General features: G+C 38.0%; 1 protein-coding gene across 1 annotated transcript in view; it reads left to right on the top strand.

The window, feature by feature from the left end:
- Nucleotides 1–27,795, top strand: part of CDH2 (cadherin 2) — a 270,984-nt gene that overhangs the window by 16,846 nt on the left and 226,343 nt on the right. Inside the window, exon 2 of the mRNA XM_069099842.1 lies at nt 19,160–19,271. Within this exon, the coding sequence (XP_068955943.1) occupies nt 19,160–19,271 (112 nt within the window). The remainder of the gene's footprint in view (nt 1–19,159; nt 19,272–27,795) is intronic.

Below are 27,795 nucleotides of genomic sequence, written 5' to 3'. Positions count from 1 at the left end.
AGCCTGGGGTGGGAGGCTTGTTTTTCAGTAGATACTTTTTGATTGGGCAGTGAGTCAATAAGGTTGTTACATTCTCTGAGCCAGGAGAAGGCTATATAAGCCTTGATGTGTAGCTTTGTTTGGGGGCTCACTTTGAGAAGTGTTCTATGATTTGCTGAAACTCTGGGAAGCTGTTGTTGAGAGTCCCCTGGCTTTGAAAAACCCAGATGTTGATTTGGTATGGATGTAATGGTTGGACAGTTTGGAAACTGTCTACTTGATCTGTTTCTCTGTCTTGATAATTCTGCCTGTATATTCTGAAGTTCGGGGTACTGACCTTTTTCCCTTGAACTAGGCAAAAGATACATATGTTTGACTGATTAAAGTAAGCTTGTTAACCCATTTTGAGTTGCTTTCCTTTAACAAAGCAGATCTAAGAACCTGGGTTGGCAGTGACCCTGGGGACGCTTGGGTTGCTTGCTGCTACACAGGGTCAAAGTAGAGAATAGAGCAAGTAGAGGGCCTGATAGGATGGAGGGAAATATAGTCAATCTTTCACAATATATACACTAAGGAAATGTTTTGCATAGCTACACATGTACAACCTATATTGAATTGCCTATCTTCCCAGTAAGGGTGGGTGACGAGGGAAGAAGGGGAAAGAATCTGGAATTCAAAATTTTTAAATCAAATGTTTAAAAAAATTATTGTTTCTTTTCACATGCAACTGGGAAATAAGATATACAGGCACTGGGGTATAGAGATCATCTTGCCATACTGGAAAGTAGGAGGGGCATGGAGGAGGATATAGGAGAGAGCAGATTGGGGGAGGGGGTATACGGTGGCATCGCCCTTTAGGGGTGGCAGGTAGGGGGAAGACGGGGAGAAAATTTGTAACTCTAAATCTTGTGGAAATGAATGATGTAACCTAAAAATAAACATGAAATTTAATAAAAAAAATGAAGAATGAACAACAATAACAACAATATATGGTTTTATTTAATTCTGTTTTTAAAAGTTCCAAGACGGATATGAGTAGAAAAAGATACCTAGAATTTTTTTTTTTGTTTTTAAATAGTAAATATGTTTGAGAGATAGCATGGTATATAGCAAATAAAGGGCCCACCCTGGAGTCGAGAATATCTGGGTTCATGTCCCAACAAATACTGAATTTATATGACCATATAATAGCATTTTTGTTCCCCCATGCAGCTTTCTAAGACTATAAATTACTGATGAATTGAAGGGAGTTTCCATACCTTTTCCATGCCCATTAAGTAGTCCGGATCCTCTGAGTTCCCATCCCTGCTTCCCATTTCCAAGTGAAAATATATAAACACGGTTATGATGTGTGTATTTATTTAAATATGTGCTATCACCAAGTTCACCTCCTTTATTTTTCCAAGATAAACCTTGCTTATATGTAAGTATTACCCAGTAAAATCCTAATCCATTGCTTCCATTGTGTTATGGAATTGCTCCTGGTTTCTGGCCTACTGGGCAAGCAGTCTAGTAGGTCCTTATTTGCCAAACTACAAAAGCATTGCATCCTTGAACCATTATCCTAGCCTAAGAATTCTACTAAGAGGAGAGTTTTAAAATCTGAGCTGCTAGTGGGAGTATGAACTTGATAAGAAATCATGGCTTCTTTTAAGATATCAAAGCCATTTGTCACTTTACATAATGTCCCTTTTTGGGTGTTCATTTAGAGTCTGCTTTTAGGGAGGAAGTGATACCAGTAGGGGGTTGGAGGTATCTGAGGGAGGAAGGATGGCACACAAAAGCTGTCTAAATGAGAAAGTTATTAAATGGGAGCCTTATTATGCTAAGAAAATTGATCTGAATTCAGAAATCTGATTTCCAAACAGGGATCTGTCAGCTTTGTGACTTTCTGGGTCTTGGGTTCCCCACCTGTAAAATGAGGTAATTATGGATTTGGAGTCAGAAGACCTGTGTTGAAATTCTGACCCTGCTTGCTACTTATGCCTGGGTGACCATGGATAAGTCACTTAATCTCTTTGGCCGTAGTTCACCTGTCCAATTAGATAGTTGGACTTGATGACCTCTAAGGGCCCATATGGCTCCAAACTATGGTCTCATGAATTAATATCGTCTAAAATCTTTTTGGCTCTACAGTTCAGTGATTTTATAAGGTTTGATTCAGTCCTCCTGCCTGGAATCCATCTCCTCTGCCCCACTTCAGATGCCAGAATTAAAACCCACTTTTATTCCTCTTCTTTCCCCTTTAAAGGCTCTTCACTAGATGCATTTACATTTGCTGCTGTTAGTTAAGAGGTTGTATTCCCAAGTTATTTTCTTCTGTCTGTTTTTGTTTTTAACTAAGCTGTAAACATCTCAAGGACTTAAACTTTATCATCTCTTTATTTTTCATTCTCTCATAGTTCTTTTATAATGGTTTGTAGATACTGTGATTACTTGATAAAGATGTTGGCTAGCAGGAAACCTCTTTTGTTATTCACTTCTCTAGCAGTACTAGTGAGCAGACCTAGCTTTTTTACCCAAGACCCCAAAGTGATATTTGTACTCTCTTATGTAAAGCAGGAATGTTTAGTTGGGGGAGGGGGAGGACAAAGTCTGCTGGGCCTGCCTCCCCCTGCTTTCCAGGCTGCTGCTTCCACTCCATACTCTCACCATGTATACATGCAATTCACTAGAATTAGGAGAAGAGCCTGTCACTTTTATAAGATAAAAATTGTGGTAATGTGTATATTTTTTTAAAAAGTATTTCATAAACATTGTCATTATTAATAGTCCTGGTGACTACCTTGTCACTTTTACCAGCCCTCATCTCATGGACCACTGGTAGTTCCCAGATCTTATTTTGAGTGTCTGAATCATAGTATTGCAGATTAAAAAAATAGCCTGGAGTCAAAAGGCTTGGATTATAGTCCACTTTAACACTTATTAACTGTGGGACTCTGGGGGAGATATTTAACTTCTTTCTCTAAGTTTCCTTAGCTCTGAAATGAAGATATTAACGTTATATAATGTGCTTCAGAATTGTGAGGAAAGTCCTTAATAGATGTGACCCATGAAATGAAAATGTTGTCATTGAGCCATAGTGACCCACTTGTGTCTGCACACATGGTCTCTTGTCTCTGCCTTTACTTTGCACTGTCTATATTCCAAGCCTAGAATGCTCTCCCTCCTCAGATTCTTTGGCTGACTTTAAGACTCCATTCCAGCAGCACTTTTTCCAGGAGGCCTTTCAGGATCCTCCCAACTGGTGTAATATCCATCCCTCTAAGTCTGCTTTCCATTTATTCTGTATTAATATTGTATGACTTCTTTTTACAATGCGTAGTTTTCCTTTAGTAAGAATAGATTAAAAAAATTCTTCTGCAAATTCAAAGTCTGATGTGTTTTGAGGTTTATGTGCATATATTGCTTGCAAGTTTTATTTTTCTCTATCAGTAAACATGTGAGCTACTGGGTCTACCTATAGCAGACTCTGAATCAGCATCCTGAATAAGTGTGCATCTTCCCCAAACCCAGATTCCTGACTCAAGGGACCTGCTGGGGCCCCAGTAATAAATTCCTGGGAATTCACAGAAGCACTTAGGACCACTACCTATGGTACAGAATTACTTGGATCAGAGGAGGTTTTATATTCTGAAGGAGATCTGGATGGAAAAATTCTGACAGTGCTTTCGTGGCATGTCCAAAAACAATCTTGTACTGGGTACCTCAAGGGAAGGCAAGTGACCAGAAGAAATTCATGAAATGATCAATGTGCCCTATCTGAAAAGGAAGTTGGGGAACCAAGGGAGGTTAAATAGAAACTTAAAAGGAAAGCAAAATTCAAGGTATGTGGATGTGAGAAGTAGTTATTTGAGGTAACCCAAAAGCCATACAACTGCAATAAGCATAGACCAAGTCAGATTAGTCTTAGTCCTGACATATTGGGTGTCTCAATACTTGTAATAGTAATGGAATTTAAAGATCCCCCTGTATAGGCTTGGTTTTTGGTTTGATTGTGTTAAAACCCAGAGCTTGTGAATCCCACTTGTGGGATGGACTTGTTGATGTGAAAAGAGAGGGCTGAACTGGGAGGAGCTGGTGACGTGAATTTAGAGAGACACAAGAAAAGAGAGAGGCAGAAGAACTTTTTGGAAGCAGCATCGTGGAGGCAGAAATGGAGAGGATTGCTGAGGGCCAGTTTGAACTGCCCAGGACTTTTGAGAGCTGCCACCCAGAGCTGCCAAGGACTGAGGAGACATGGCTGCGATGCTGGTACTTTGTCTGTTTTGATGTTGTTTTGCCAGATTCATCCACTGGTGAAGGACAGTGCTGTTGTTGCAGAGGTCTTGGAATCTTGCTGTTGATTCAGAAGCCCTGAAGAAGGATTTTCTTGTTGTATATTTACAGAAATCCTGGAAGAGGGTTTTGCTAATGTTTTCAGGGGTCCTAGGACTGTTCTGCAGACAGAGAATGAATTAATGAGGACACTGTCAGTGTATCTTGGGGCGTTGCTAAGCTTTGTCTCTTCAGGAACAAAGATTGCTGAGAACTTGCCTCGTGTCAAGATGAAGAAAAGACCTCTCTTTGGGTATTAAATGCTGTGATGATATGTTAAGCTTGTTGTAACTCTGGGGTAGATGGCCTATTCAGTTGTGATCCGAGGGTGGGAAACTTTTGACTTTTTTGTGCTTTGTGATTGTCTAATTGAATGTACTGCCTAGGGGTGGAGTAGTACTTAGAAGAAGGTCTTTGGGATTGACTAAATGAATTATAATGTCCAGGGGTGGAGGAGTACTTGGGAATTATTGAATTACACTTGGTGAATGCTGTATTTTGAATTATGCTATATTTTGATTTTCTCTGTTCTTAATTTGTCACTGAATAAAATGGAGAGCAACTATACTGTTATTTTGAACCTTGGGAAGTTGCTTTTGGTTGGCATTACATTAATACTCTTACCTTATCCTTATTCCAGGTGAATAGGAAGCCTAGGACTTGGGTTGGGTATAACTGTGGTCATGATAACACACCAGTGGACTAACTCTGTTTCTTCCTAATATTCATCAGTGATACAAGATTGGCTATGTTATAGGATCTTATTGTTGGTGACTTAAAAAAAAAATGTCTTAACCTAAGGAAATGGCATTGATCTGAACCTCAGTTGCTTATCTGTAAAATGAGGTACTTGGACTTGTTGGCCCTCAAGGTGCCTTCCAACTCTAAATTTATGGTCCTATAAAGAATCTGGTAAAGAAGTGCAATCCAAGTATCAGAGCTTGGATAAAGCATGCTCACGGCCAAGTTAGTCTGATCTTCATTGCTGACCTAGAGTTCAATGTATTAGCTTCCCGCAGTTACCAGTGTCTCTACAGATAGGCCATCATGGGTCTTTTTGTGGACTATAAGAACATTGTTGGTTCATGCTAATTAAGCAGTGTTAATTATAAGAACATTGTGCATTAATGTGCTACCTTTACTTAATAAGATAATAAATGTTTGCTTTTTGTGCTGGAGTCGAGTCCTTACTTTTTGCTACCATGCAATCCTAGATGGCAGATTCTATTCATATATTGTATAGGAGTGGGGTTGAATGTCTTAACATTAAATCCTAGATGTGACCAACACAATTTCATAAAAGCAAAGCTTATTATAATGATAAGCCTCTACAGTAATTTTGAGTGGTAAAACTATTTTCAGAGCCCAATAAAATGGGAATAAACATATTGTACACAGATTATACAAAAGCCCCAATGTGCTATATATAATTATATCACATAAAACTGCAACTCTGTTGTACCATAAATTTGACATATCTAAAACTGTATGCTATCTATACCAAATATTAATTGAACACTTAATTAACAATTTTCCTTGCTGCCTTAGCATTAAAAAGCCTTTGGGGGATAAATTGGATGGCCCACCTTAAAAAAAAATATCTACTCATGGAAATTTGAACTGATGCTTTTTTTCTTTCAATACATTTCCCTGTAGCAAGCAGAAGCATTCAAAACCATTCCATTGACCTTAGAGCTGCACTCAAAGCTGGAATCATTCTTTTCAAAAATAGCCACTGCAGCATATAAATATTTGAAGGCTTTACAAAGAACTTTAGTTGTGAGGGCTGTGATATTAGGAGTTCCTTGAATTTGGTACAATTCATTTTCTTTTCTTTGTCACCTCTGCCCTCCTCCCAAAAAATCAAACTCAAGGACATCACTGATTGTGAAAGAATGATTTTACAGGGTTAATGTGGAAAGGAGGGGGAGGAAGGGAAGGGCAAGAGGCCACTGAAGCTATCCTAGGACAGTAGAACAGAACCTCATGATAGAAAACTATGGTTGACATCAGAATTTGGGCTCCAGGAGCATTGAGATCAGCTAAATAAAGGATAGCTTGTACTACAGTGACCAGAAAGACTTTTTGGTTTGCTTTTCATTGGTCCTAGCAGTGGACATATATAGGAGGGTTAAACAGGTTCTCAGAATTCCAGTTGATTTTTTTTTCCCTTTTTGGAGAGGGGAGGGCAGGGCAGTTGGGGTTCAGTGACTTGACCAAGGTCACATGGCTAGTGTCAAGTGTCTGAGATCAGATTTGAATTCAGGTCCTCCTGACTCCAGTGCCAGTGCTCTATTCACTGCACCCACCTAGCCTCCCCATTCCAGTTTATTTTGTTTCAGGTTTTCCAAAGTCTGTGAAGGTTGTTGTGTCATGGAGATTTGTGAGCATCAGATAGTAGGTAAACCTATAGTTTAAGAGACAGCTTTAGTCTTGGATGATGGTTCAGAGCAAGGCAGAGTCTCAGTCCCAGAGATACTGGAGTATGGATCAAGTTACTAAGAAAAGTACTTTGGCATGAGGATGTGGGATGGAGAGGAATAAGGAAGAGACATGGCTGTTGGTATTAGAGTACAGATTAGATAGCTCAGTCATAGAGAGGCCATTTGCTAGAACCAGGATACAAAATCAGAGCAAAGGTCATAGAATTATAGATTTAAACCTAGATAGGCCCTTAGACAACAGGTTTTCTGATCCCCTCACTTTAGAGATGAGGAAATTGAGGACCAGAGAGGTTGTTATCCCACACTGGGCCCACTTTAACATATGGATTCATTGGTTCTTTGTGTGGCCACTATCTAACAGCCCACCCTGATTCCAAGGTTGGAACTTCAGGCACTAAGTGTGGAACTGGTTGGTTAGGTTCCACAAGCTGGTGGATTCAGGGGGTATATAGCCAGGGCAGTCACTTAAATTGATGGTAAAGGTGGAGGTAGAGGTGTAAGTGGAGCAAATGAAATATAAAAGTGGGAAAAGTAGACTACCAGTTTCTAGCATTTTGAAGCTGTATTTCTAGTGCCCAACATAGGATATAGTGCCTTGTACACAGTAGATAGTTAATATTGAATTGAATTACATGAATTTACATTAAATAAAGGTGAAAATAGTTTATAGTTTCACATATTCTAGGACTGGAAAAAAGTCATTGAATTTGATGATAAGGAGGCTATGAGTGATCTTTGAGGAAAGTCATTTGAACAGAGTGGTAGAGATAGAATCCATGGAAAGAGGTAGTAGGGTCAAGGGAATTTTTTTTAAATGAATAAGAAGATCTGCATCTTTGATTAGGACAAGTAACCAGTAGAGGGGAAGAGAATGAAGATTGATGGATAGAGAAAGGATGATGTAGCAAGGTCATGGAGGAAAGATAGGACAGGCGAAGAGGTTGGTAATTGATCAGTAATGCATGATATCTGCATTATGACAGGATGATAGATTTGCAGCTGGAATGGGACCTCAGAGGTCATCAGGACATACCTCCTTGTTTAACAGATAAAGAACCTGAATAAGGATAATTTAAATTATTTGCCCAGTGTCATATATCTAGTGAGTATCTGAGGTGGAATTTGAACCCAAATCTTTCTGTCTTTCAAGTCCAGTGCCCTATTCACTACCCCAAGCTACTTATTAAATGTTTACAGCTTCATGTGCCCAATATGTATCTTTATGAATATGTGCAGATATTTCTGGTTGATTTTGGGGAAGATTTTTGGCAAAGCATGTGACCTATTTAGTTGAAAGAGTTTCTTCTGGAACAGGAAAGAAAGCCTAACACCAGGCATCAAATTCTTTGATGTTACATTTGAACACTGCAGTGTAAAAGAAATAGGATAAAACTGGACCATTATACAATCATGTTTCACTTTTTCACTCTGATAGTGAATGTGTCTGACAGGGTATAATCACTTCTGGATGATTGGCAAGGCTAATTGGAATGGCCTTGGAACATGATGACTTCATCAACTTAACTTTTCTAACCATCAAGTCCCTAGGCCTTCTCATGGTATCATACTTTTATGAGATCGATTGTCTCCTGGAGGTTAGACTACATTCTATACAATAAAGAACAAGCATGCTTATTACTATTCATAAGAGGCACATAATGATGTACAATATGTACACCAAATGACACTGGCCAGAATCTTGTCAGGAGTAGAGATTGAGTACTGAGCTGTCACTCTGTTCTTACTAGCTTTCTCACTTTTCTTCTTGAGACATTATTGAGGCTAAGTCGAGTTACAGTACTTTCTGAGCAGCTCCTAAGTTGAAGGAGAAGCTTATGAAGATGTATAAATAGCTCCTTTACTCAATGAGGTTCTTTGAGTATCTGGGCACATGATTGATTAACTTCTTGTTGGAAAGTGGCATCCAAAAGGTCTCCATAGCCTAGGATTCTATTCTGCTCTTAGAAAATAGAATGGCTGTGAGGCAAGTTGGCCCAGGGTGAATAGGGTAGCTATATAATTAATTATATGTAGCTAGGTGGTGCAATGAATAAAGCACTTGACCCTTAGCCAGCAAAACCTGAGTTCAATCTGACCTCAGACATTTACTAGCTGTATCACTTCGGGCAGGTCACTTAACCTGTTCCCCTCGATTTCCTCAACTGTAAAATGGAAATAATAATAGCTCTTACCTTGAAGAGTTGATGTGAAGATCAAATGAGATAATATTTTTGTTTTGTTTTGCTTTGTCCTTTTGGAGGGGGGGAAGACAGGGCAGCTGGGGTTAAGTGACTCACCCAAGGTCACATAGCTAGTAAGTGTTAAGTGTATGAAATCAAATTTGAACTCAGGCCCTCCTCAGTCCAGGGCCGGTGCTGTATTCACTGCGCCACCTAGCTGTCCCGAGATAATATTTTTAAAGTACTTAGCAAGTGTTTGGCACTCAGTAGACACTATATAAATGCTATCATTATCATTAGCAATAATACATTATTTTTATTAATGTACTGTAAGTTTAGATCACAGAGATTTGCTCAGTGGGGCTAACTTAGGGATCCAGGAGTTACTTGCTAGTTAGCACCTCATCACATCTGAAGACCTTTAAGTAAAATCTACTTTCTACCATGTCGGTCAACTTAAGAGGGCCGATTTAAGGCCCTTGAAGATGAACAGCAGAGTCAAAATTTGCTTGAACTTGTGCACATTACATACAACACATGGCATTGTTGTAAAAATCCAAAGGGCTTTGGAACCAGAGGAAATCTCAGAAAGAGCAGTAGCTTCAGCAGCAGCGCTTTGGACATTGCCTTAATCAAGATGCCTCCAACATCAAAAATGAAATTTCCTCTGTGGACAGTAGGGAGTCTGCCAGATTTGATTATATGGACCTTGTAACTGGAAGAGAAATTGGATTAAAAGCAAAAATTAGGAGTGTGCTGAAAGGGGCCTTGGGCAATTCCTGAAATTACCCCAATTACCAGCTGATCAATTAGCCACTTTAAAAACTTTCTCTGATAAATGCTTAAATTTATGGAAAGTGAGTTTGAGCCATTTCTGAAGCAACAAAGGGGTAATAAATTTACTCACCCCAATAATGAGACCATTAAACTTAGGTTTGGGAAAATATTGGCTGATGATACATGGAATGTGTGTATTACTGCATGGTTTTCTATGGAAAAGTTGTTTACTGCTTTTTGAGTTTGTGTAATTTCTTTTTATACGTGTGTGTATATGTGTGTATAATATATATGCATATTATACACACATATATACATTTATTTCCCCCCAGTTATATATTAAAACAATGTTTTACCATTTGTCTTATTTTTAAGTTTTGAGTTTCAGATTCTATGCTTTCTATCCCCTCTCCCTGAGATGGTTAGTAATCTGATGTAGGTTATATGTGTGTAATCATATAAAACATTTCCATATTATTCATTACGTACAAGGACTCAAATGAAAGAAAAAAGAATGAAAGAAGGTGGAAAATAGCATGCTTCAATTTGTATTCAAACAATATCAGTTCTTTCTCTGGAGGCGGATAGTATGATTCATCATTAGTCCTTTGGGATTGTCTTTGATCATTATATTGCTGAGAATAGCTAAATCATTCGTAGTTCTTCATTGAACAGTATTGCTGTTACTGTGTACAACGTTCTCCTGGTCCTTTGCATCAGTTCATATAAGTCTTTCCAGATTTTTCTGAAATCATCCTGCTTGTCATTTCTTACAGCATAATAATGTTCCATCACAGTCACATACCACAGCTTGTTCAGCCATTCCCTAATTCATGGGCATCCCTTCAATTTCCAATTCTTAGCCCCCACAAAAAGAGCTACTATAAATATTTTTGTACAAATAGCCCCTCCCCCCCCTTTTTTGGATGTCTTTGGGATATAGATGGAGCAGTGGTATTGGTATAGTCATTGACTGTAATCCTAAATTCACAAAGCAGATTTGTTGTGAAGCCACAGATAGACAGTTGGCAGGATTAAGTTCTCTGTGATAGTCTAAATGTTCTGGGTATCTTAAAGTTGGAGACGACTTATTTTATTGAACTAGGGAGCTCCCAGCTAAGGGGAACTCACTCTGTCAGTGCAGGTCAGCACATTCTCCACAATTGAATACTCTTATAAAGTTGCCTACTGTTCTGAGATGTGAAGTGACTGGTTCAGGGTAATAACACTGTCAGTATGTGTCAAATGTAGGATTTGAACCTAGGTTTTCCTAGCTTTGAGGCCAGCTCTCTAGCCATAAAACCTTGCTACCTTTTTCTTGAGTAACTTAAAAGGAACAGGGGAGAAAAGTCTTTAATTACATGATTTTGAGAATATGAGGGTGGGGAGAAGAGAAGGGAACAGACATGTAGTAAGCACCTACCATGTGCCAGGCTAAGCATTTTTACAAATGTTATCTCACTTGATCCTCACAACAACTCTATGAGGTAGGTGCTATTATGACCCTCATTTTACAGTTGAGGCAGAAGTAGGTTGAGTGACTTGGCCAGAGTTGCACCTGAGACCAGATTTGAACTTGGGTGTTCTCAGCTATAAGCCCAGCCCTCTTTCTACTGTACAACCTGAATTCACATGGAAAGTGATATAATCTTTCTGTTTGCTCCCCCCCACACTTTTTTTCACTATGTCTGTACACATGTATCTGAAAGTGAGGTCATTTTATTTGGTATTTGATAAACCTAAGTAGAATTCAAATGGAGAAATTTAAAGTAGAACAAGTAAAATTGGAGGAAAGAGATTTAAGTCTAGGGGTCATTCTTTGTGGGAAGATTCCGTTTGTGTATGAATAACATAGTATTTTGTGAACCTATTTTCCACAGGAAAGGAAGACAAGAAGCTCAGGGTTTTAAAAGTGAACATGAAGAATTTTAAGGATTTATATGAATTCCACAGACTAATAACTTGAACCTTGTGGAATCCTGTACATGAATACATGGATTCACAGAATCATGGATTAAAGTAGGGAAACCTTTTTCTGAATTGGTGCAAAATATGAAATCTAAAATACATAATTTTAAAAAAAATTACTGTTTTTGAATTCGTATGTATTGTCATTAAAATTACATCAATTGGAGTCCCTGATTTGAAATGAAATAGACTTGATTTGAGATTTAACTTTTGTCATTTATTAACTCAGTGACCATTGGAAAACAAAATCACTTAATCTTTCTGAGCCTTTGCTTTCTTAACTGTAAAATGGGGGATGCCTTTCTAGTCTTTACCTTCAGGTTGATTGTGAGACTCAAGTGAGATGTTTTGTATAGCATTTTTCAAAGTTGAAAGGGCTGCTCCTACACAAATGTCCATTGTTGTGTTGTCATTGTGTTCATATTATTGTTACTTGGTTATCTCAGTGATGTGAAAGGAACCTGACACTTAGGAGATATGAAAAACTTTAACTTAGTAAAATGCAAAATTGGTTTAGGCACATAGATTTTTTAGTAGTTTATAGTTTGTGTCTTAAAGCTTTCCTCTGTTTTTTCTTCTTTTACTTCATAAAAGCAAATTCTCATCCCAAGAAATTTTTTCTCCCTGAGTATTATGAAATAAGCATCTATCAAAAATCAATATCATTTATTAAGTGATTATGTTTTCCATTTCCTATGTTAGGAGGAGGGTAGATGAATTAAAAAATGAGACTGGTCCAGTGGAATAGAACTTGTTCACTGTTAAGCAAATTCATGGTGTATTTAAATATATACATATGTATATATAATAAAATAAATATTCATGTGTATATATGTATATGAGTATATACACTTCCTTACACACAGTGATGGGAAGGAGATACTAACAAAGGAATCTGAAAGGCCTCATGAAAGAGGTGACCCTTACTGTTGTTCGTCCTTCATTCTTGAAGACTTGAGCTTACATTTGAAGGAGGAGGGAGCATTCTATGGACTGTGGGATGGATAGAGTGGAAGACAGCCTATGCAAAGTCCCAGAGATGGGAGATAGCAGGTTCTTTATGGGGCATAGCAAGTGAATGGAATGATAGTGAAAACTTTTTAGGTAACATTCCAGAAATCTGAATAGGATTGTAATAAAGTACCAAAGAAATTATGCCCAAAGGGCTATAAATAACTTCATACCCTTTGACCCAGCAATACTACTTCTAGGGTTGTATCCCAAAGAGATCATAGAAGTGGGAGGAAGACCCATATGTACAAAAATGTTTATAGCAGCTCTTTTTGTGGTGGCAAAGAATTGGAAATTAAGGGGGTGCCCATCAACTGGGGAATGGCTGAATAAGTTGTGGTGTATACATGTAATGGAATACTATTGTGCTATAAGAAATGAGGAGCAAATGAACTTCATATCTACCTGGAGAGGCTTATATGAACTGATGCTGAGAGAAGAGTAGAGCCAGGAGAAATCTGTACACAACTACAGACATAGCATATGTGTGACGACCAACTTTGATAGACCGGACTCTTCTCAGCAATTCAGGGTTATAAGTCAACCCCAAAAGTCTCATGATGGAGAGAGATGTCTACATCCAGAGTTTGAATCCAGATGAAGCAAACTATCTGCTCTTTCTCTTTTTCCTGTTTGGTTTTGTTTCCTCTTTCCCATTGTTCATTGCATCTGATACACTCCTTTATAACCTGACTAATGTCTGATGTGAAAGTATTTGCAGATACTGTACTTGAGTGTATGCCACCATGGTGGGGAGCAAGGGGGGAAGGAGAGAAAATTTGAAAGTCAAGGAATTGTGGAAATGAATCTTGTAAACTAAAAGTAAACAAATTAATAAAGTACCAAAGATTTAGGACTTAGCAGCCTGAGATCCTTGCTTTATTCCCCTGGCCATGAGCTGCAGGTTTTGCTGAGCTTAGCTAGTAGGTGGGAAGGGAAAGTACATGTTCCTTCAACTTGACCATAGATTTAGTTTCCCCTTGACCAGCGCGAGTACAGATTTAGAAAGATTACTGTGACCTATAGACTGGTCATTGTGTTCCAAAACCCCCATGATGTATAGGATATTTCCTACCTCCCTGGCGCCAGTAGAAGGGTCATCATGACCCCAAAGTCCCCAATATCCCCATTATTCATGAGATATTGTCTGTTTTCATATCCCATGTTTTGGCCATATTAAGGGAGTTGATATTTATTTTGTTATAATATTGATGACATATTTTACCTGTTTCCTGTTTGCAAGATATGTACCTTCTGCTTTTTGATATTACTGACATTTCATCTGCAAATGCCAGCAGATTTTTGTGGTTAAGATTGTGTGCCTCAGTTCCTAATTAATGGGAACGGGACAGGAAAAAGTAGGGGGATAAGGGGTCTTTTGGGTATTTAACCAAGTTTTGCATTTTGTATTTTGCCTCTCCTACTAGACTGCCTCTAGTAGCAAAATCGCCCTTCTTGCAAGAAGAAATAATTAAATAAATCCTTCCTGTCTCTACTTGGAGATATCTCTGCTTACTTTATTTTGGGCAAGTGTCGTTCTTGTCCCACACACAAGTAATCTGGTTTGACTAGAGTAAGTGAGAAGGAGTAATATGTAATCTTCCTGGAGCTAGACAGTGAAAAGCTTTAAGTGTCCAACAGATAAGTTTTTATTTTCTCTTATATGCAGTAGGTAACAGCTGTAGTAGTTTAAAGAATAACATGGCCAGACCTATGCTTCAGTAATATCAATTTGGAAGCTGTATGGATTGAAGAAAGAATGGGGTGTGTGTGTGTTGAGGAGATGGGGACACTCCATGTTCATGATCTCTTTGGATATTGCTCATTCTTTGCCAAACTTTAATATTTTTCACATTTCTCCACTTCCTTTCTGGACTTTAAAATCATTAAAAAACAAACAAACCTGACACTTGCCACGAGCTCACATAATTTATATAAGATCATTTTGAAATCTGTAAAGTAATATAAAACCTCTCTTGATACTTGAAATGTTCCCTGGTTTTTATCAGTATTGGACACATCTGTTATTGATACAGATTCCATTCTCAGCAAGTGGTACTATATGAAGTGTGTCTTCTGAAATCTATTGCCAGGTAACCAAACTTCTGCTGATGAACCTCTCACATGCTGTTCATCATTGAGTCCATAGTGAAGGCCTTTCCACCTTGCCAGGATCAGGCAAAACTTGTGCTCTTTCTGATTACTCCTCAGTCTTCTTTGGTGGATCTTTGCCCAGGCCATGCCTGCCAATGGATATCTCCCAGGACTCTGTCCTCTGGTCTCTTCTCCCTTTATGCTGTTTTGCTTGGTGATCTTGGTGATCAGTTACCATGGATTCTCAGATCTACTTGTCCAGGCCTAAAGTCTCTCCTATCTTCCAGGTTTGAATGTCCAACTGTTTATTGGATATTTTGAACTGGATAGCCCCAGCATATCTTAAACTCAACACATCTGTAACTGAGCTTATCTTTCCCTCCAAACCCTTTTCTCTTCTCAACTTCACCATAGAAGCAAAGGTTCTGGAGCCAGTTCAAGAAGTTAAATTCTGTTAATGGAAATAGGCAAATTCTTTAAATCAGGGCTTAATTTGATGATTATTGATTGTTTGGACCTAAGAAAGTAATAAAGAAAATGTCAGTAATGCAGATTAGACTTAAAAGGGTGTCCTGTATACTTTCTTGGAGGGTGGGGAGTGTTAAAAGATTTACCAGTGTGCCCAAATTAGAGGACACTGCCATTCTCCAGTTACCCGGGGTCATAATCTGGGTGTCGTTCTGGGATCCTCACTCTCACCCTCCCGTATTCAGTCTATTGCCAAGGCCTGTTGATTTTGCTTTCCTAACATTTCTGACATGTGTCCCCTTCTCTCTTCTGATGCTACCATTCTGGTACAGACCCCTGTCACCTCATGCTGGGACTACAATCTCCCCTGCCTCAAATCTCTCCTCATATCCCCTAGTCCTCTATTCAGCTCTCAAATTGATCCCCCTGAAGTGCAGACCTCCTGACCATGTCACTTTTCACCTCCCTCCATTCAGCAAGTTCTAGCAGCTCACTGTTACCTCCAGGATCAAATAGAAATCCCCTGTTTGTCTTGTAAAGCCATTTATAACTTGACTCTCTCCTACCTTTTCGGTCTTCTTACACTTTATTGCCCCCCCCCCCCACCTCCATTTCCCCCTCCCCGCATACTGTGAGATCCAGGGACATTGGCCTCTTTGCTGTTCCTTGAACAAAACACTCCATTGCCTGACTCTTGTCCTGACTGTGGGTATCTTCACTGGCTGTCCCTCATGTCTGGAATGCTCTCCCTCCTCATCTCTGCCTCCTGACTTCCTTGAGGTCACCACTAAAATCTCATTTTCTCCAAGAAGCCTTTGCCAATCTCTCTTTGTGCTGGTGCCTTCCCTCTGTTGATTAATTCCAATTTATTTGCCTTGTGTATTTCTTGTTTGTGTCTTGTCTCCCCCATATGACTGTGAGCTCTCTGAGAACACAGTATTTAGCATTGCATGACACATAGAAGGTGCTTGTTGACTGATTGATTAGCTTTTCAGATACCAGGGTCGTCTTTATTCCAAAGTGGCACTTTAGAATAGAATTTTAATGAAAGAATAATGATGATAATTATTCATAATGAAGTAGACCTTGACCCCAACATCACTAAGTAGACCTTTAAGTCTGTTCATCTATTCTTACAACATTGAGAGTTTTCTGTTTTTTTTATATAGACTTTTAATGGGGATTTGCCCCTTTTGTGTAGTTCTGTGTCAGACTGTGCCATTATCAGTTTTCTTGTCTCATACAGGATGTCCCAAAAGTCTTAATGCAGTTTTAAGGAATTAATTGATATTTAAGCTTCTAAGGAGCAAAACCACACTAAGATTTATGGGACACTTTGTATTTAGTTTCTTCGCTCTTTGATGGATCAGATCCCATCTTCTAGCAGAGTATATAAAAGTATTAGATCTAGAGATAGAACATTTGGGCTAAATTTCTAGTTCACTATTCATGACAGTATGATACCTTATGTGAATAAATCACTTAACCTTTCTAGGCCTCAGTTTTCTCTTCTGTAAAATGAGGGTGTTGGAATGGATGATTCCCAGTGCCCCATTGGCTCTAGATCCCTACAAATGTATAATATTAATATCAGTCATTATTTAAGTGACCTTGCAACATCCAGAACCGTGCTATTAACAGTGATAATGAGGAGGATGATGATGACAGCATCGCATTTTTGGGACAGGGCCATGATTTCATTCATATAAGGAAACCGTCAGTGACATTGCCTTCTCAACCAGTACAGATCAACAACTGCACTGTACTTTTAGTCTTTGAGAGTTACATGGGGAGTTTAAGGAACTTGTCTAGGGTTCCAGTGTCTCTGTGGGTCAGAGCAGTCCTTCAATCCAGCCTTCTGACTCAAAACCAACTCTTTATCCACTAGGTGATTCTATTTCTCATAATAATAATAGCTGAAATTTATTTCACATTTTGCTTTGCTTTCATCCTCATTTGATCTTTATGAAGTAGATACTCTCATAATACCCCATTTCACGGATGAGTAATCAGGCTTAGGAGAAGTTTTTGGTTTTTCTGAGATGATTGTAAAACTTACAGAAGCAGTATAATATGATTTAAAGGAATTTAGAATTGATTTTTCTCTTTAACAATGGGAATACTTTGGGAAATGCAGATCTTTAATTAGTAACAGAGACAGTTCTCAATTTATGTTCCCTGACTTGTATCCCTCAAGTGGGAATGACCATCCTAGGCTTGCTAAGGGGTTTGCCTGCCACCCATATTCCTCTCATGCCTGTACCTTTGGCTGCCACTCTTTACTACCTCAATTTCACCTTCAAAGTCTCTGCTTTTTAGTTTTCTCTAGGAGCAGTGTGCTGAGAGGGGATGCAAAAGGAAAACCTTGGTGGGCCAGCCAACTGATGTTCTCCATTTGTCTTCAACCCTCTGCTCCTTACCACCAGTTAGGAATGAGATGGAGGATAATATTCTGACCTGCTTATTCCTCATTGCTTCTCCCCTCCTCTTTCCTCTTGGATCCTTTTTAGATTTCCCAACTCTTCTTTCCTCGTATTTTTCCCCATCCCCAAAGTGTTTGTCTTTCCTATTGGGGCAGAGGCTGGATAAAGACTGAATATATGTCCCAGACATCCTCATTTGGAACTCAGAATTACATTTTCCCATTGAAGCATTGTTATCCAATCACTGAGTTAACACACACAGCTTGCTCTGTTAGTGCTGTTCTTCAGGTACATTATGAGTTAAATGGGCTTTTACTGCTTGTCCTGGAAAGCCAATCCACTGCATATAACCTTGTTTCTGTGGGGGGAAATGTGTTTTGAGTTCCAGACAACCTGTGAAAGTCAACTTTTTACAACACAACCCATAACTACAATATGCTGAATCTTCTACTAATCAAAATAAGTATAGATAAGGTAATGTGTGCCTGAATTAAATTTGTGTGAAATTTGAACTATACTTAATGTTTTAAGTGAAATAACTCTCTGAGACTTGCCACATATCCATATATATATGTATATATATGCATATATATATCACATAAAGCACAAAAACCATGGTGCTTTCAGTTACTTAAATTCCTATCAGAATTTTACTAAGTAAAGACAGCCTTGGGCCACATATTGGTGACTGAAAGAGCATGTACTAGAGATTTGATTTTTAAGCCAATTTAGGATATTAAGAATACCAGATGAGAGAATAAAAGCAAGAACAAAAAGGCTGCTTGTTTACTAATTTTAAGGAGAGTTTTCCCTTAAGCATCATAAATGCTGTATGATTCATTAAGTTAGAAATCAGGTTATATTGCTTTGGCACAATATAATGTATGTTTTAGAAAGGTATATGTTTAATGGGAAAATTAGACTTTTAGTTTTGTTTATTGCAGTCATATTTCAGAATTTGAATAATTATGTTATTTTTGTGGGACCAGTTTGAGTTTGTGTATGCTTTTCTCATAGAAAATTTTCATCTCTTTTGTCAATGTACATAATAGGGTCAGAGAAACCCTTCATAACCAAATGTTTTAGATGGCTAATAAAATCTCTAAAAGTAAATGTTAAAAGTACCCCCTTCCTGCTATTGAAAAATAAGTTCATGGTAGCAATTTAATGCAAGGTTTATTGTAGCATGAGAGATGTATTTGTTTCCCCTATGATTCCACTTGAGTTTCAATAAGCATTTTCTTGAAACATTCAGTAGTTAGAAGAATCCAGAATGTGTAGTATTTAGCTCTTACTAAACAAGTGGGATTTGTTCCTTCCATTCCAGTTATCAAAAAGATTAACCCTTTGCCCTCAAAGTTCTAATTGTAGCCATTGAGAAACAAAGAAGTTGTTTGTACAAGATAGAAGAGAAATGAGTTCTTTTTTTTCCCCAAGTGGAATGTTGCTTAGTTGAAGGGGGTTACAATTATTACACACATTTTATCTTTTATTTCAGGCACCAATACAGGCAACTGGTGAAATCACATTATGCAAGACTGGATTTCCTGAAGATGTTTACAGTGCAGTCTTATCGAGGGGTGTGCATGAAGGACAACCTCTTCTCAATGGTATCATTTGAAAAGAAATACTTCTTTTTGGTGTTTTGTGCTTTTTGCAACAAATTGGTCATTTAAAAAAATCCCTAAATCATTTCTGCTGTAGTAAATCAGTATAAATTCTTCAGTCACTATAATGAGACTTTAGGGACCGTATTCTACCTTTATTGTAAGTTCAGTTTCTGTACTCTTGATAATTTTCTTTCGTATATCCTCCATTTTGATTTGCAATAGAAGTCTTAACTATGAACTATTTACTATATTATTTTCTGATAATTGTACCATTAATCTAGTTATCACTGTTTTAAGGCATATTAGCCTGATGGTAGGATGATCAGACCTTGGGTTGAATTCACAGGGGCCATGGGAAGACTTTGAGTCAGAGACTTGCAGGTATAAGGAGAAGTGGGATTCATTGAAAGGACACAGGAGCATGTTCCAGCAGCCCCATGGGTTAGTGGATACAACTACAGCCGGGCCTGGTTCATCAACCAAAAAGTTATGTATCCCACACCCCCCATTACTGAGCATATGGTGGCCGGAAGGACAACTACCTCAAATTCTGAGTGACTTGGGGTCTTCTGGGACAGGATAATCGTCAATCTCAAAGGAAAACTGGATGAAAAATATTCTGACACTGCTATTATGGCAGTGCAAGGAACTTTAAAGGAAAGATAGGTAACTAGCAGAATCTTGTGAAAGGAATAACAAGATTTGTGTTAATTCTGAAAGGAAGCCTCAGAGCCATATGGTACTAATTCCTATTAAATAGAGAAGAACAAAACTCAGGGCAGGAGTATGTATGTGACTGTGTTTTTCCTGCTTAAATCTGGAGCTGTGATTTCAACAGCATCAGGAACTCTTGGTGCAGAAATACTTTCCGTATATGGAGTAGAAACTCTTCCCCCATAACTTACTGTCTCTGAAAGTTGCTTGAGACTCTGTGAGGTTGAGTGATTTGTTCATGGTTAGACCACTCTATATTTCCGAGGCAGGTCTTGAATCCCTGTCTTCTGATTCCAAGGTTAGCCTCTGACATATAGGCTAGAGTTAATACAGTGATAAAACTGGTATCCTTCCAAACCCAACACTTGATAAGCATGTACTTAGGCCTTAGACATATAATTGCATATTGGGGGAGCATAGATAGGTAAACTTGTGGGGTTTTTTGGTTATTTTATTTTGGCAAGATAACTACATTACTCACAGGGGTCCAGACTATACTTATTTTACCTAATTTAGATCAGGCCCTTTTCCCTCCAGGGATGAGGAAGCTTTTTCTCTTTCTTTTACTTGATGACTGCCTGCTAACCAAGCCACGTACTTCAACTAGTAGCAGTATTGTTGGGTCATTTTAATATTTCTTGCCCTCTCTTGGCTTTTTTTCTTTAAGCATTGCCAGGGTCTGCTGTGGGAGACCCAAGTTTATTCTCAGTCATGTTACCTGCTGGAGACTAAAGGGCTCCTGCCAGGCTGTTACCTGAGAGATAGATACCCTAATGAATAGTGATGTGGTCATTCCCTGAAAGGTCATTATAATAAGCAGACTGTGTAATTAATCATATGCCTAGTTCAGAGTGGTGACCCTCAAAGAAGGAATACTTTATATTACCTCAAGTAGTAGAGTTCTTGTGGTATAAGCCCAATCTAGATGAGTATATTCCATATAACCTGTAGTAGAAAAGTTTATTGAATGGGTATATGAGTATATGAGGATCATAAATTTCTGGTCTCTACTCAGACTATTCAGGCAGCTTATTGGACCAGAAGAGCGGTGTAGAAGGGAATATTTTTTACTATTTGAGAAGCAGGGGTTGTCTGCAGAGCCCACATAGGAATAGAGGTGCCATGAGAACCCCTAAGTTATCTAACTTTCAGTGTAAAATAAAGGGCACAATGACTCATTGAGATCCATGGGTATGGTTAGGAAGTACCTTTGGGATTTTGTCATTGAATACATCAATCATGAGTAGGTCAGATAAAAGCTAATCATAGGGCTTGATGGAATTCTTTTGGAGTCAGGGGCCAGGCTAAAGTCATTGGATAGTCAGTCATTAGTCACTCTAGCTGTCTCTATCTACCTCCTCCCTCTTCCTCAATCCTGATGGCGAAAGCATCTCAGTCTAAACATCCGGATCTGAATTCCCTGGGAATGAAGATTGCCAAGTATTTTGTTCAGGCTTTTGTTTTTAAATTCATTTGAGCAAAGTTCCGAATCAAAAGCAAACTTTTCCTAAAAGATGAAGTAGTTCTTAAAGTATTAATATACATAGGATTGTAAAAGTGAGCTACTTTATGAAATAAAGGCCCGTGATCAATTTGAATAGAGTTGGAATGTGGATTCATAGTTTAACTGCTTGTATACAGTATAAGAGTTCATGGAAATTTAGTTAATTTATCGAGTTGTGACATTAGTGATTTTGAATATACTCATATCTAATTATTCAATTCATTTTTAGTTTTCCCTGTAAATCCTAATAAAAATTTGAATCTGCAGTATAACTAGGTACCTTAAATGAACAAAAGATGTTTTTCCTTCAAATTTAACTGCAGGGGGGTGGGACTTCATTTAATGATGTTTTTTTTTATGGACCTATTTATTATAAAAATATAAGTCATTGAAACTTGAAAGAAAAGAGACTTGGTTAGTGTAGTTTTGCTCTAAACTTGAATTGCCTATCAATGTTGAAAATCTTTAAGACTGATTTATAAGGTTGCTCTTAGAAAATTCTGTGGCAACCAGAACTAATTAGATTTTTCACAGGGCTCTGCTATATGCCCTTATTTGAAGTTTGTGCTTGTGTGTGTGTTTTTGTGTGTTTAGAATCACACAGATGATCAGTTAAGTACTTAAGAATATTCTAGATTGTGAGAACTTTCAAAATGTGACTTTTCTTTATCTCTCAACTACTGTGGCACAGACAGTCATTTCATCACCCTTTTTATAGTAGGAGTCATTGTGGTGTAGTAGAAAGTCCCCACCGCCTTAGTTCTGGCCCTTATTGCTTCTAGCCTGAATTACTGAAATAGTCTCACATATCTTTTTCACATAGCAGCCAAAGTGATTTTTCCCAAGGCCTCTACCTCATTCGGTCCTCTACCTAGTAAACGCCAGAGGCTTCCTATTACCTGCAAGATCAAATATAAACTCTTTTGGCATTTCAGTCTTTTCACAATCTGGTGCATTGACATCTCTTCACAAATTCTGTGGTCCAATCAGGCTTGGTTTCCTTCCTTTTCCTCTCACTTGCTTTTTAACTATTTCTCCTGTCTGGAAGGCTCTCCCTCCTCATCTCCATTTCTTAGCATTTCTAACTCCCTTCAAGGTTTAACTCAGGTGTCATATACTGTGTGAAGCTTTCCCTAGTCTTCCCCAGCTGATAATGCCTTTGCCCCAACATTTTATATTTGTCTGTATATGTGAAGGTGTGCTGGCAGATATTTAGCAACCTGAGTAAAGATACAATTTAAGTTTAATTTGCATTATTAACACTTAAGTCTAGATAAGCAACAGAACAATAAATCAGGCCTTGATTTTTAGTGTCTGTTAATTTCCACCCAGAAAATTTAACTTTTGGCAGGTTGGAGTTAGCCCCAGTACAGCCTTCTGTATATATACTTTTCTCCACTGTAGATTGGAGTCTCCATGAAGACAGCCCTTCGTTTTTGGCTTTCTGTCCATTAGTGCCTGGCTAAGAGACTAGCTCATAGTAGTAGGTGGTTAATAAATGCTTATTGATTGATTGGAAGAATTCTGAACCAGAAGCAAACTGTGTGTGTGTGTGTGTGTGTGTGTGTGTGTGTGTATGTGTTTTCTAGTAGTCCCTGGTCTTTTGAATATTTAATGAGGTTTTGTCAGGGTCAGTTGAGATAATATCTCTGAGAATGCTTTGAAAACTCTAAGGCAGTGAGAATGTAAATTACAGTTGTTCTGTTAAGAATTATGCTTGCTCACCTATAGTTTTTGTTTAGGCCTTATTTTCCCGCTACATAATGCTACCCTTGCCCTGCAAATAAAAAAAAAAGTTTCCCTAGAATCATAGATGTAATGCTGGAGAACTTTGGAAATGATGTTTATCCAATCTTCCCTCACTCTTCCTCCTGTCATACAGCAAGTAAACTAAAGACTCTGCTCAGTGTGCACAAATAATAAGCAACAGAATTGGAATTTGGTACCTAAGTCCTCTGACTCCCAATTTTTTTTATACAATATATCACAGTCTTTATCGAGGTTCAAAACTCCCAGTTTCTTGGATTGTTCTCCTTTTGGAAGTAGAGGGGGCAGCGAGGTGGTGAAGTAGATAGAATTCTGGGCGTGAAGTCAGGAAGATTCGAGTATAAATTTGGCCTCAGATACTTAACTAGCTATTTGAGCCTGGGCAAGTTACTTTACAAAACAACAACAAACACAAACGACCTCAGTTTCCTCATCTATAAAATGGGGGTAATAATAGCACCCACTTCCTAGAGTTTCTGGGGGGATCAAATGAGATAATATTCATAAAATGCTTAGCACAGTGGTTAGCTTAGCATGTGGTAGGTACTATGTACATTTTAACTGTTCTTATGATAGCAATCCATACATGTCATTAACCAAAGATAAGCTTCTGCCAAAACTTAAAACACCCAGGTGCTTTCTTTCTGCCTGACAGTTTTTTTTTTCTTTCAGAGTTGTTAGCATCCTTATTTTGATACTTGCAGTGATCTATGAATTATTTTGCCGTGGGTACTATTGCCACCGACACAGATCACATAATGACTGTTGTCCAAAAATGCTTGTAGCCAAACTTAATGGTTGATGAGTCTTTTTCTCAGTTGGGACAACCACCACACAGGGTGCCCTCAAACCTGTATTCAGACCCTTCCAGTTTAGTAAGCCGTATCAGTGCATATGCTCCTTTGGCAGACCCTTCCAAAACTCAAGGTCACCTTTACAGGACCATATGACCATTATCAGGCTGAAGGCTTTAGTGGAGGCTTCAACACCCTGTCTATTTTTAATTTTAACTGTCTGTGAAACAACATGTCCTCTTCCTAGAAGCTGAAACGTGGCATTTTCAAGAGACTATGAAAGGGACCCAAGCACATATTATATTGCCTTATCTCAGTAATGGTTCAGACAAGATGAAAAAGAGACAGACTGGATTTTTGTCTCCCACAGAATTATGGTAGTGGTTAATTTTTTCTCCATGTTTTGATGTCTGAGTGGACATACTTTGTTGGTCACTACATGCCATTGACTTGTTTGATTGTGCTGTCATGTTGAAATACTCTCATTGTAAAAAGCATATTTTCTGGTTATTAGATAATGACAATGACAGGAATTGAACAGAACTTCCTGCCGATGTCTCTTAAGCACAAACTGGAGAAAAGACTTGATTTTTCTTCTTTTCGTTTTTCCCCTAGGCTAGAAATATAAAAACTTGGGAGAAAAAAGAAAGATCTTTGTCTGTAGCCTGTGCTCTCCATAGAGCAAATTATGTGATTGTTTCCACTGGAATTCCTTCCAGTGTCTATAGTTTTCAGTGTGCGTATATCTTTGACTGACTTTTGGTGTTTATAAGGCTATTTTTCAGATGATATATCATTAGCTTTTTCTTTGTGTTTCTTAAAATATATTAAAAAACGCCAAAATCTTAAGGAAAAATTCAAAATGCTGTTTTTGAAAGTATATATATATATATATATATATATATTTGTACGTCTTTGTTTTGTGTTTTGAGTCCTTATTGAAACAAATGTAAGAGTGTGGCATAGTTAAATTCATTGAATTCTTTTCATTGTGGCCAGTCTTTGCAGGTGTACTAGATGAACCAGTGCTTTTGGGATCTGGATGAATTAAGTTAACAAGTGTTGTAATTCTGCAGTCTGAGCTCTTGGACGGAAACATATAGGAAAGATACAGTCCTTTGGTATAGAGAGAGCCTGCCTATCCAGTATCTTGTCTGTCATTCATTTCATCATATGGAACATATCTTTCTCCTAATAATATTATTTTGCTAATAAAATAATATTTATTAAATATAAGCAATGTGGAGAGCTGTACTTCAAGTCAGGAAAACCTGGACTCAGATTATGATCCAAACCATAGCAATATAACTTCTGGGTAAGTCACTTAATCTCATTGTTCTTTAAGCAGCTACTTAGGAAGGAGTTAGTTCCCATTTAAAGAATTTCTCTTTCGAACAAATACCTTGGTAAAGTGGTATGTTCCGTTATACTGAAAGGTATTTGACAACCATAATCTCTTGATTTCCCAGCAGTAGACCAATACACAGTCAAGGTCCTCTTTGCTTCTTTAGTACGAAAGTCTTGTACGTGGGCACTTAATGGAAAGCTCATTGAACTGGCACCATCTCTACCAGCAAAAATGGGGAGACAGGAAGAAGAATGTCGGGGCTCACTGATACAGCTTACTTTGTAAGAATGGCTTTCTTTTAAAGATAGATGAGACCTTAGGACAAAAGTTTTAAATTTGGGTAAAAAAATATGATTTCAACATGTGATCTTGTATTGATAAAGTAAGATCATGTAGAATGAAATTGCTTTATGAAGTTTACTTACAATATAATATGGTTTTATTTATGATGAAATACAGTAAAATCATAAAAAGTAGAAACCATAGAAAGGAACATGTTAGGCATAAGCAGGCTGCAGGATGTAAATGGTCATAACTTGGCTAGCAAGAAATGGTATGAAATACATTATTGAAGATAATTGAATGACTTGAAAGGGATGTGAACTGGTCATGTACCAAGAACGGGAGTTAACAGATGGACAAACCTCAGTGTTATGTTGATACCTTTGAGGAGCTGCATGAACAAAGCAGAGCTTTACAACATGTTGGATGTTTCCTAGGGAAAACATGGATAGTCATCTGCAGAGGAGGAGAAAGCATACAGGGACTGCATGTAGCATCAAGTGGAGAGTGTTCCCTATCTCTATGTGGCTGTCTCAGAGCATTTTAAAATTTTAGAGCTTGATATTAAACCTTCAAGATTATCTAGTACAATCCACATTTTTCCCCCTGTAAAGAAGTTGAAACCCAGACTTGCCTGAGGTTACATAGCTTGTTAACCTATAATTGTTTTCTATTATCTTAGCTCTGTAGGAGACCAGGTTGATGAGATTTGACGTGATAGGTTTTTTTATATGTATTTATTTATTGCTATGTGTGATAAAGAGAAAGCTCTTTTTAACATTGTTATTCAGCAGAGTGAATAATGGTGATCTACATACGGGATTATCTTTGGCTACTGGTGATGGTGAGACAAACTCATCTCCCTATAAACTTATTTCTTCCCCTTATTAACAAATTTCTTAGTTTTTCATGAGCAGAACAGTCCAGACATTTGGAATATAATCTGGATCCTGATAATTGTGTGTATGTGTCTACATTTATATATACACACAGTCCTTTATGTGTATATTTCACTGAATTTTAAAACTACCTGAAAGTAATCCAAAGTAACTGATGACACAAGTTTTCATTCTGTTGCAGTGTTCTTAACACTTCATAATAACAGGCACCTTATCGTAGCTAAAAGAATCGCAGTTTGTTGTGTAAATGTACCAGTATGGCATTTTCTTGTATTTTGCCCCAAGTGATATATACAGGCATAGACAGCTAAGTAAGTAAACTAATCGAAAGCAATTTCAATCTGGTTGAAAATAATCATCACGTAGCCACCTAGCATTGGTGAGCATGAATGGGTTCCTGAAAATATTCTTGAAAATAAACCATAGGCTGCTATTTTTATTGACCCCTTTGAGATTGATGGTTGTGTATACATTAATGCCAGGACGGAGCTGCACTGTACAATCTTTAGGTAAGTGAGGTATTTTTGTTGGGTCACTAGGTTTTTTTAGCACTTTTGCTTCTCTCTCAGGAGGTAGACAGACAGGCATTTTATGTATTCTGAGTTTTACTGAAAATGCGAAGCAGTGCTTTCTAAATCAGTTATGCCACGTGAGAGGCCTTAGCTAACCTGGATTATGAAACCACGGAATTTGCTTTTATTTTTTCCTTTCTGATAAGGTGGTCTTCTATTGATTGTGTGAATATTTTCTTAAGTGTTAGTGAGATTTGAAAGATGCACTTATAAGCGTCTTATTTGTAAGGCTTTCTAGACTGTAAGTGTTGTACTGATTTCCAATTGATTGTGGGCGAAACCTCATTCCCTCAAGAAGAAGGGGAGGAGAGTAATGTGGCCATATTGAATCTCAGGTGTGCCGTTGTGCCATTTTTCTCATACTCTTTTCTCTCTATCACTTATAGAAAAAGAGAAAAATGTTTTATATGCTTGAGACCAAAACCAGAACTGAGATTCCTTGTCATGAGTTTATTTTTGATTACCTTAAAATATTTTATTTCTGAAACTCATTATTCTATTCCTGCGATGTTTGCTATGGCCTGCTTCCTACCCAACACACACACACACTCACACACACTCACACACACAGTTATTCATTATTATTATTTTTTTTTTCCAGTTACAAGGATGCATTTTACTAGTTCCACCTTTTACTGGGGTGC

This window comes from Petaurus breviceps, unplaced genomic scaffold (genome assembly GCF_028583685.1).
Source record: "Petaurus breviceps papuanus isolate PSGF00001 unplaced genomic scaffold, PetGlider_PUasm1.0 38, whole genome shotgun sequence".
Taxonomy (NCBI): Eukaryota; Metazoa; Chordata; class Mammalia; order Diprotodontia; family Petauridae; genus Petaurus; species Petaurus breviceps.
Note: the sequence above shows the minus strand (reverse complement) of the source record. Positions and strands in the feature narration are given on the sequence as shown.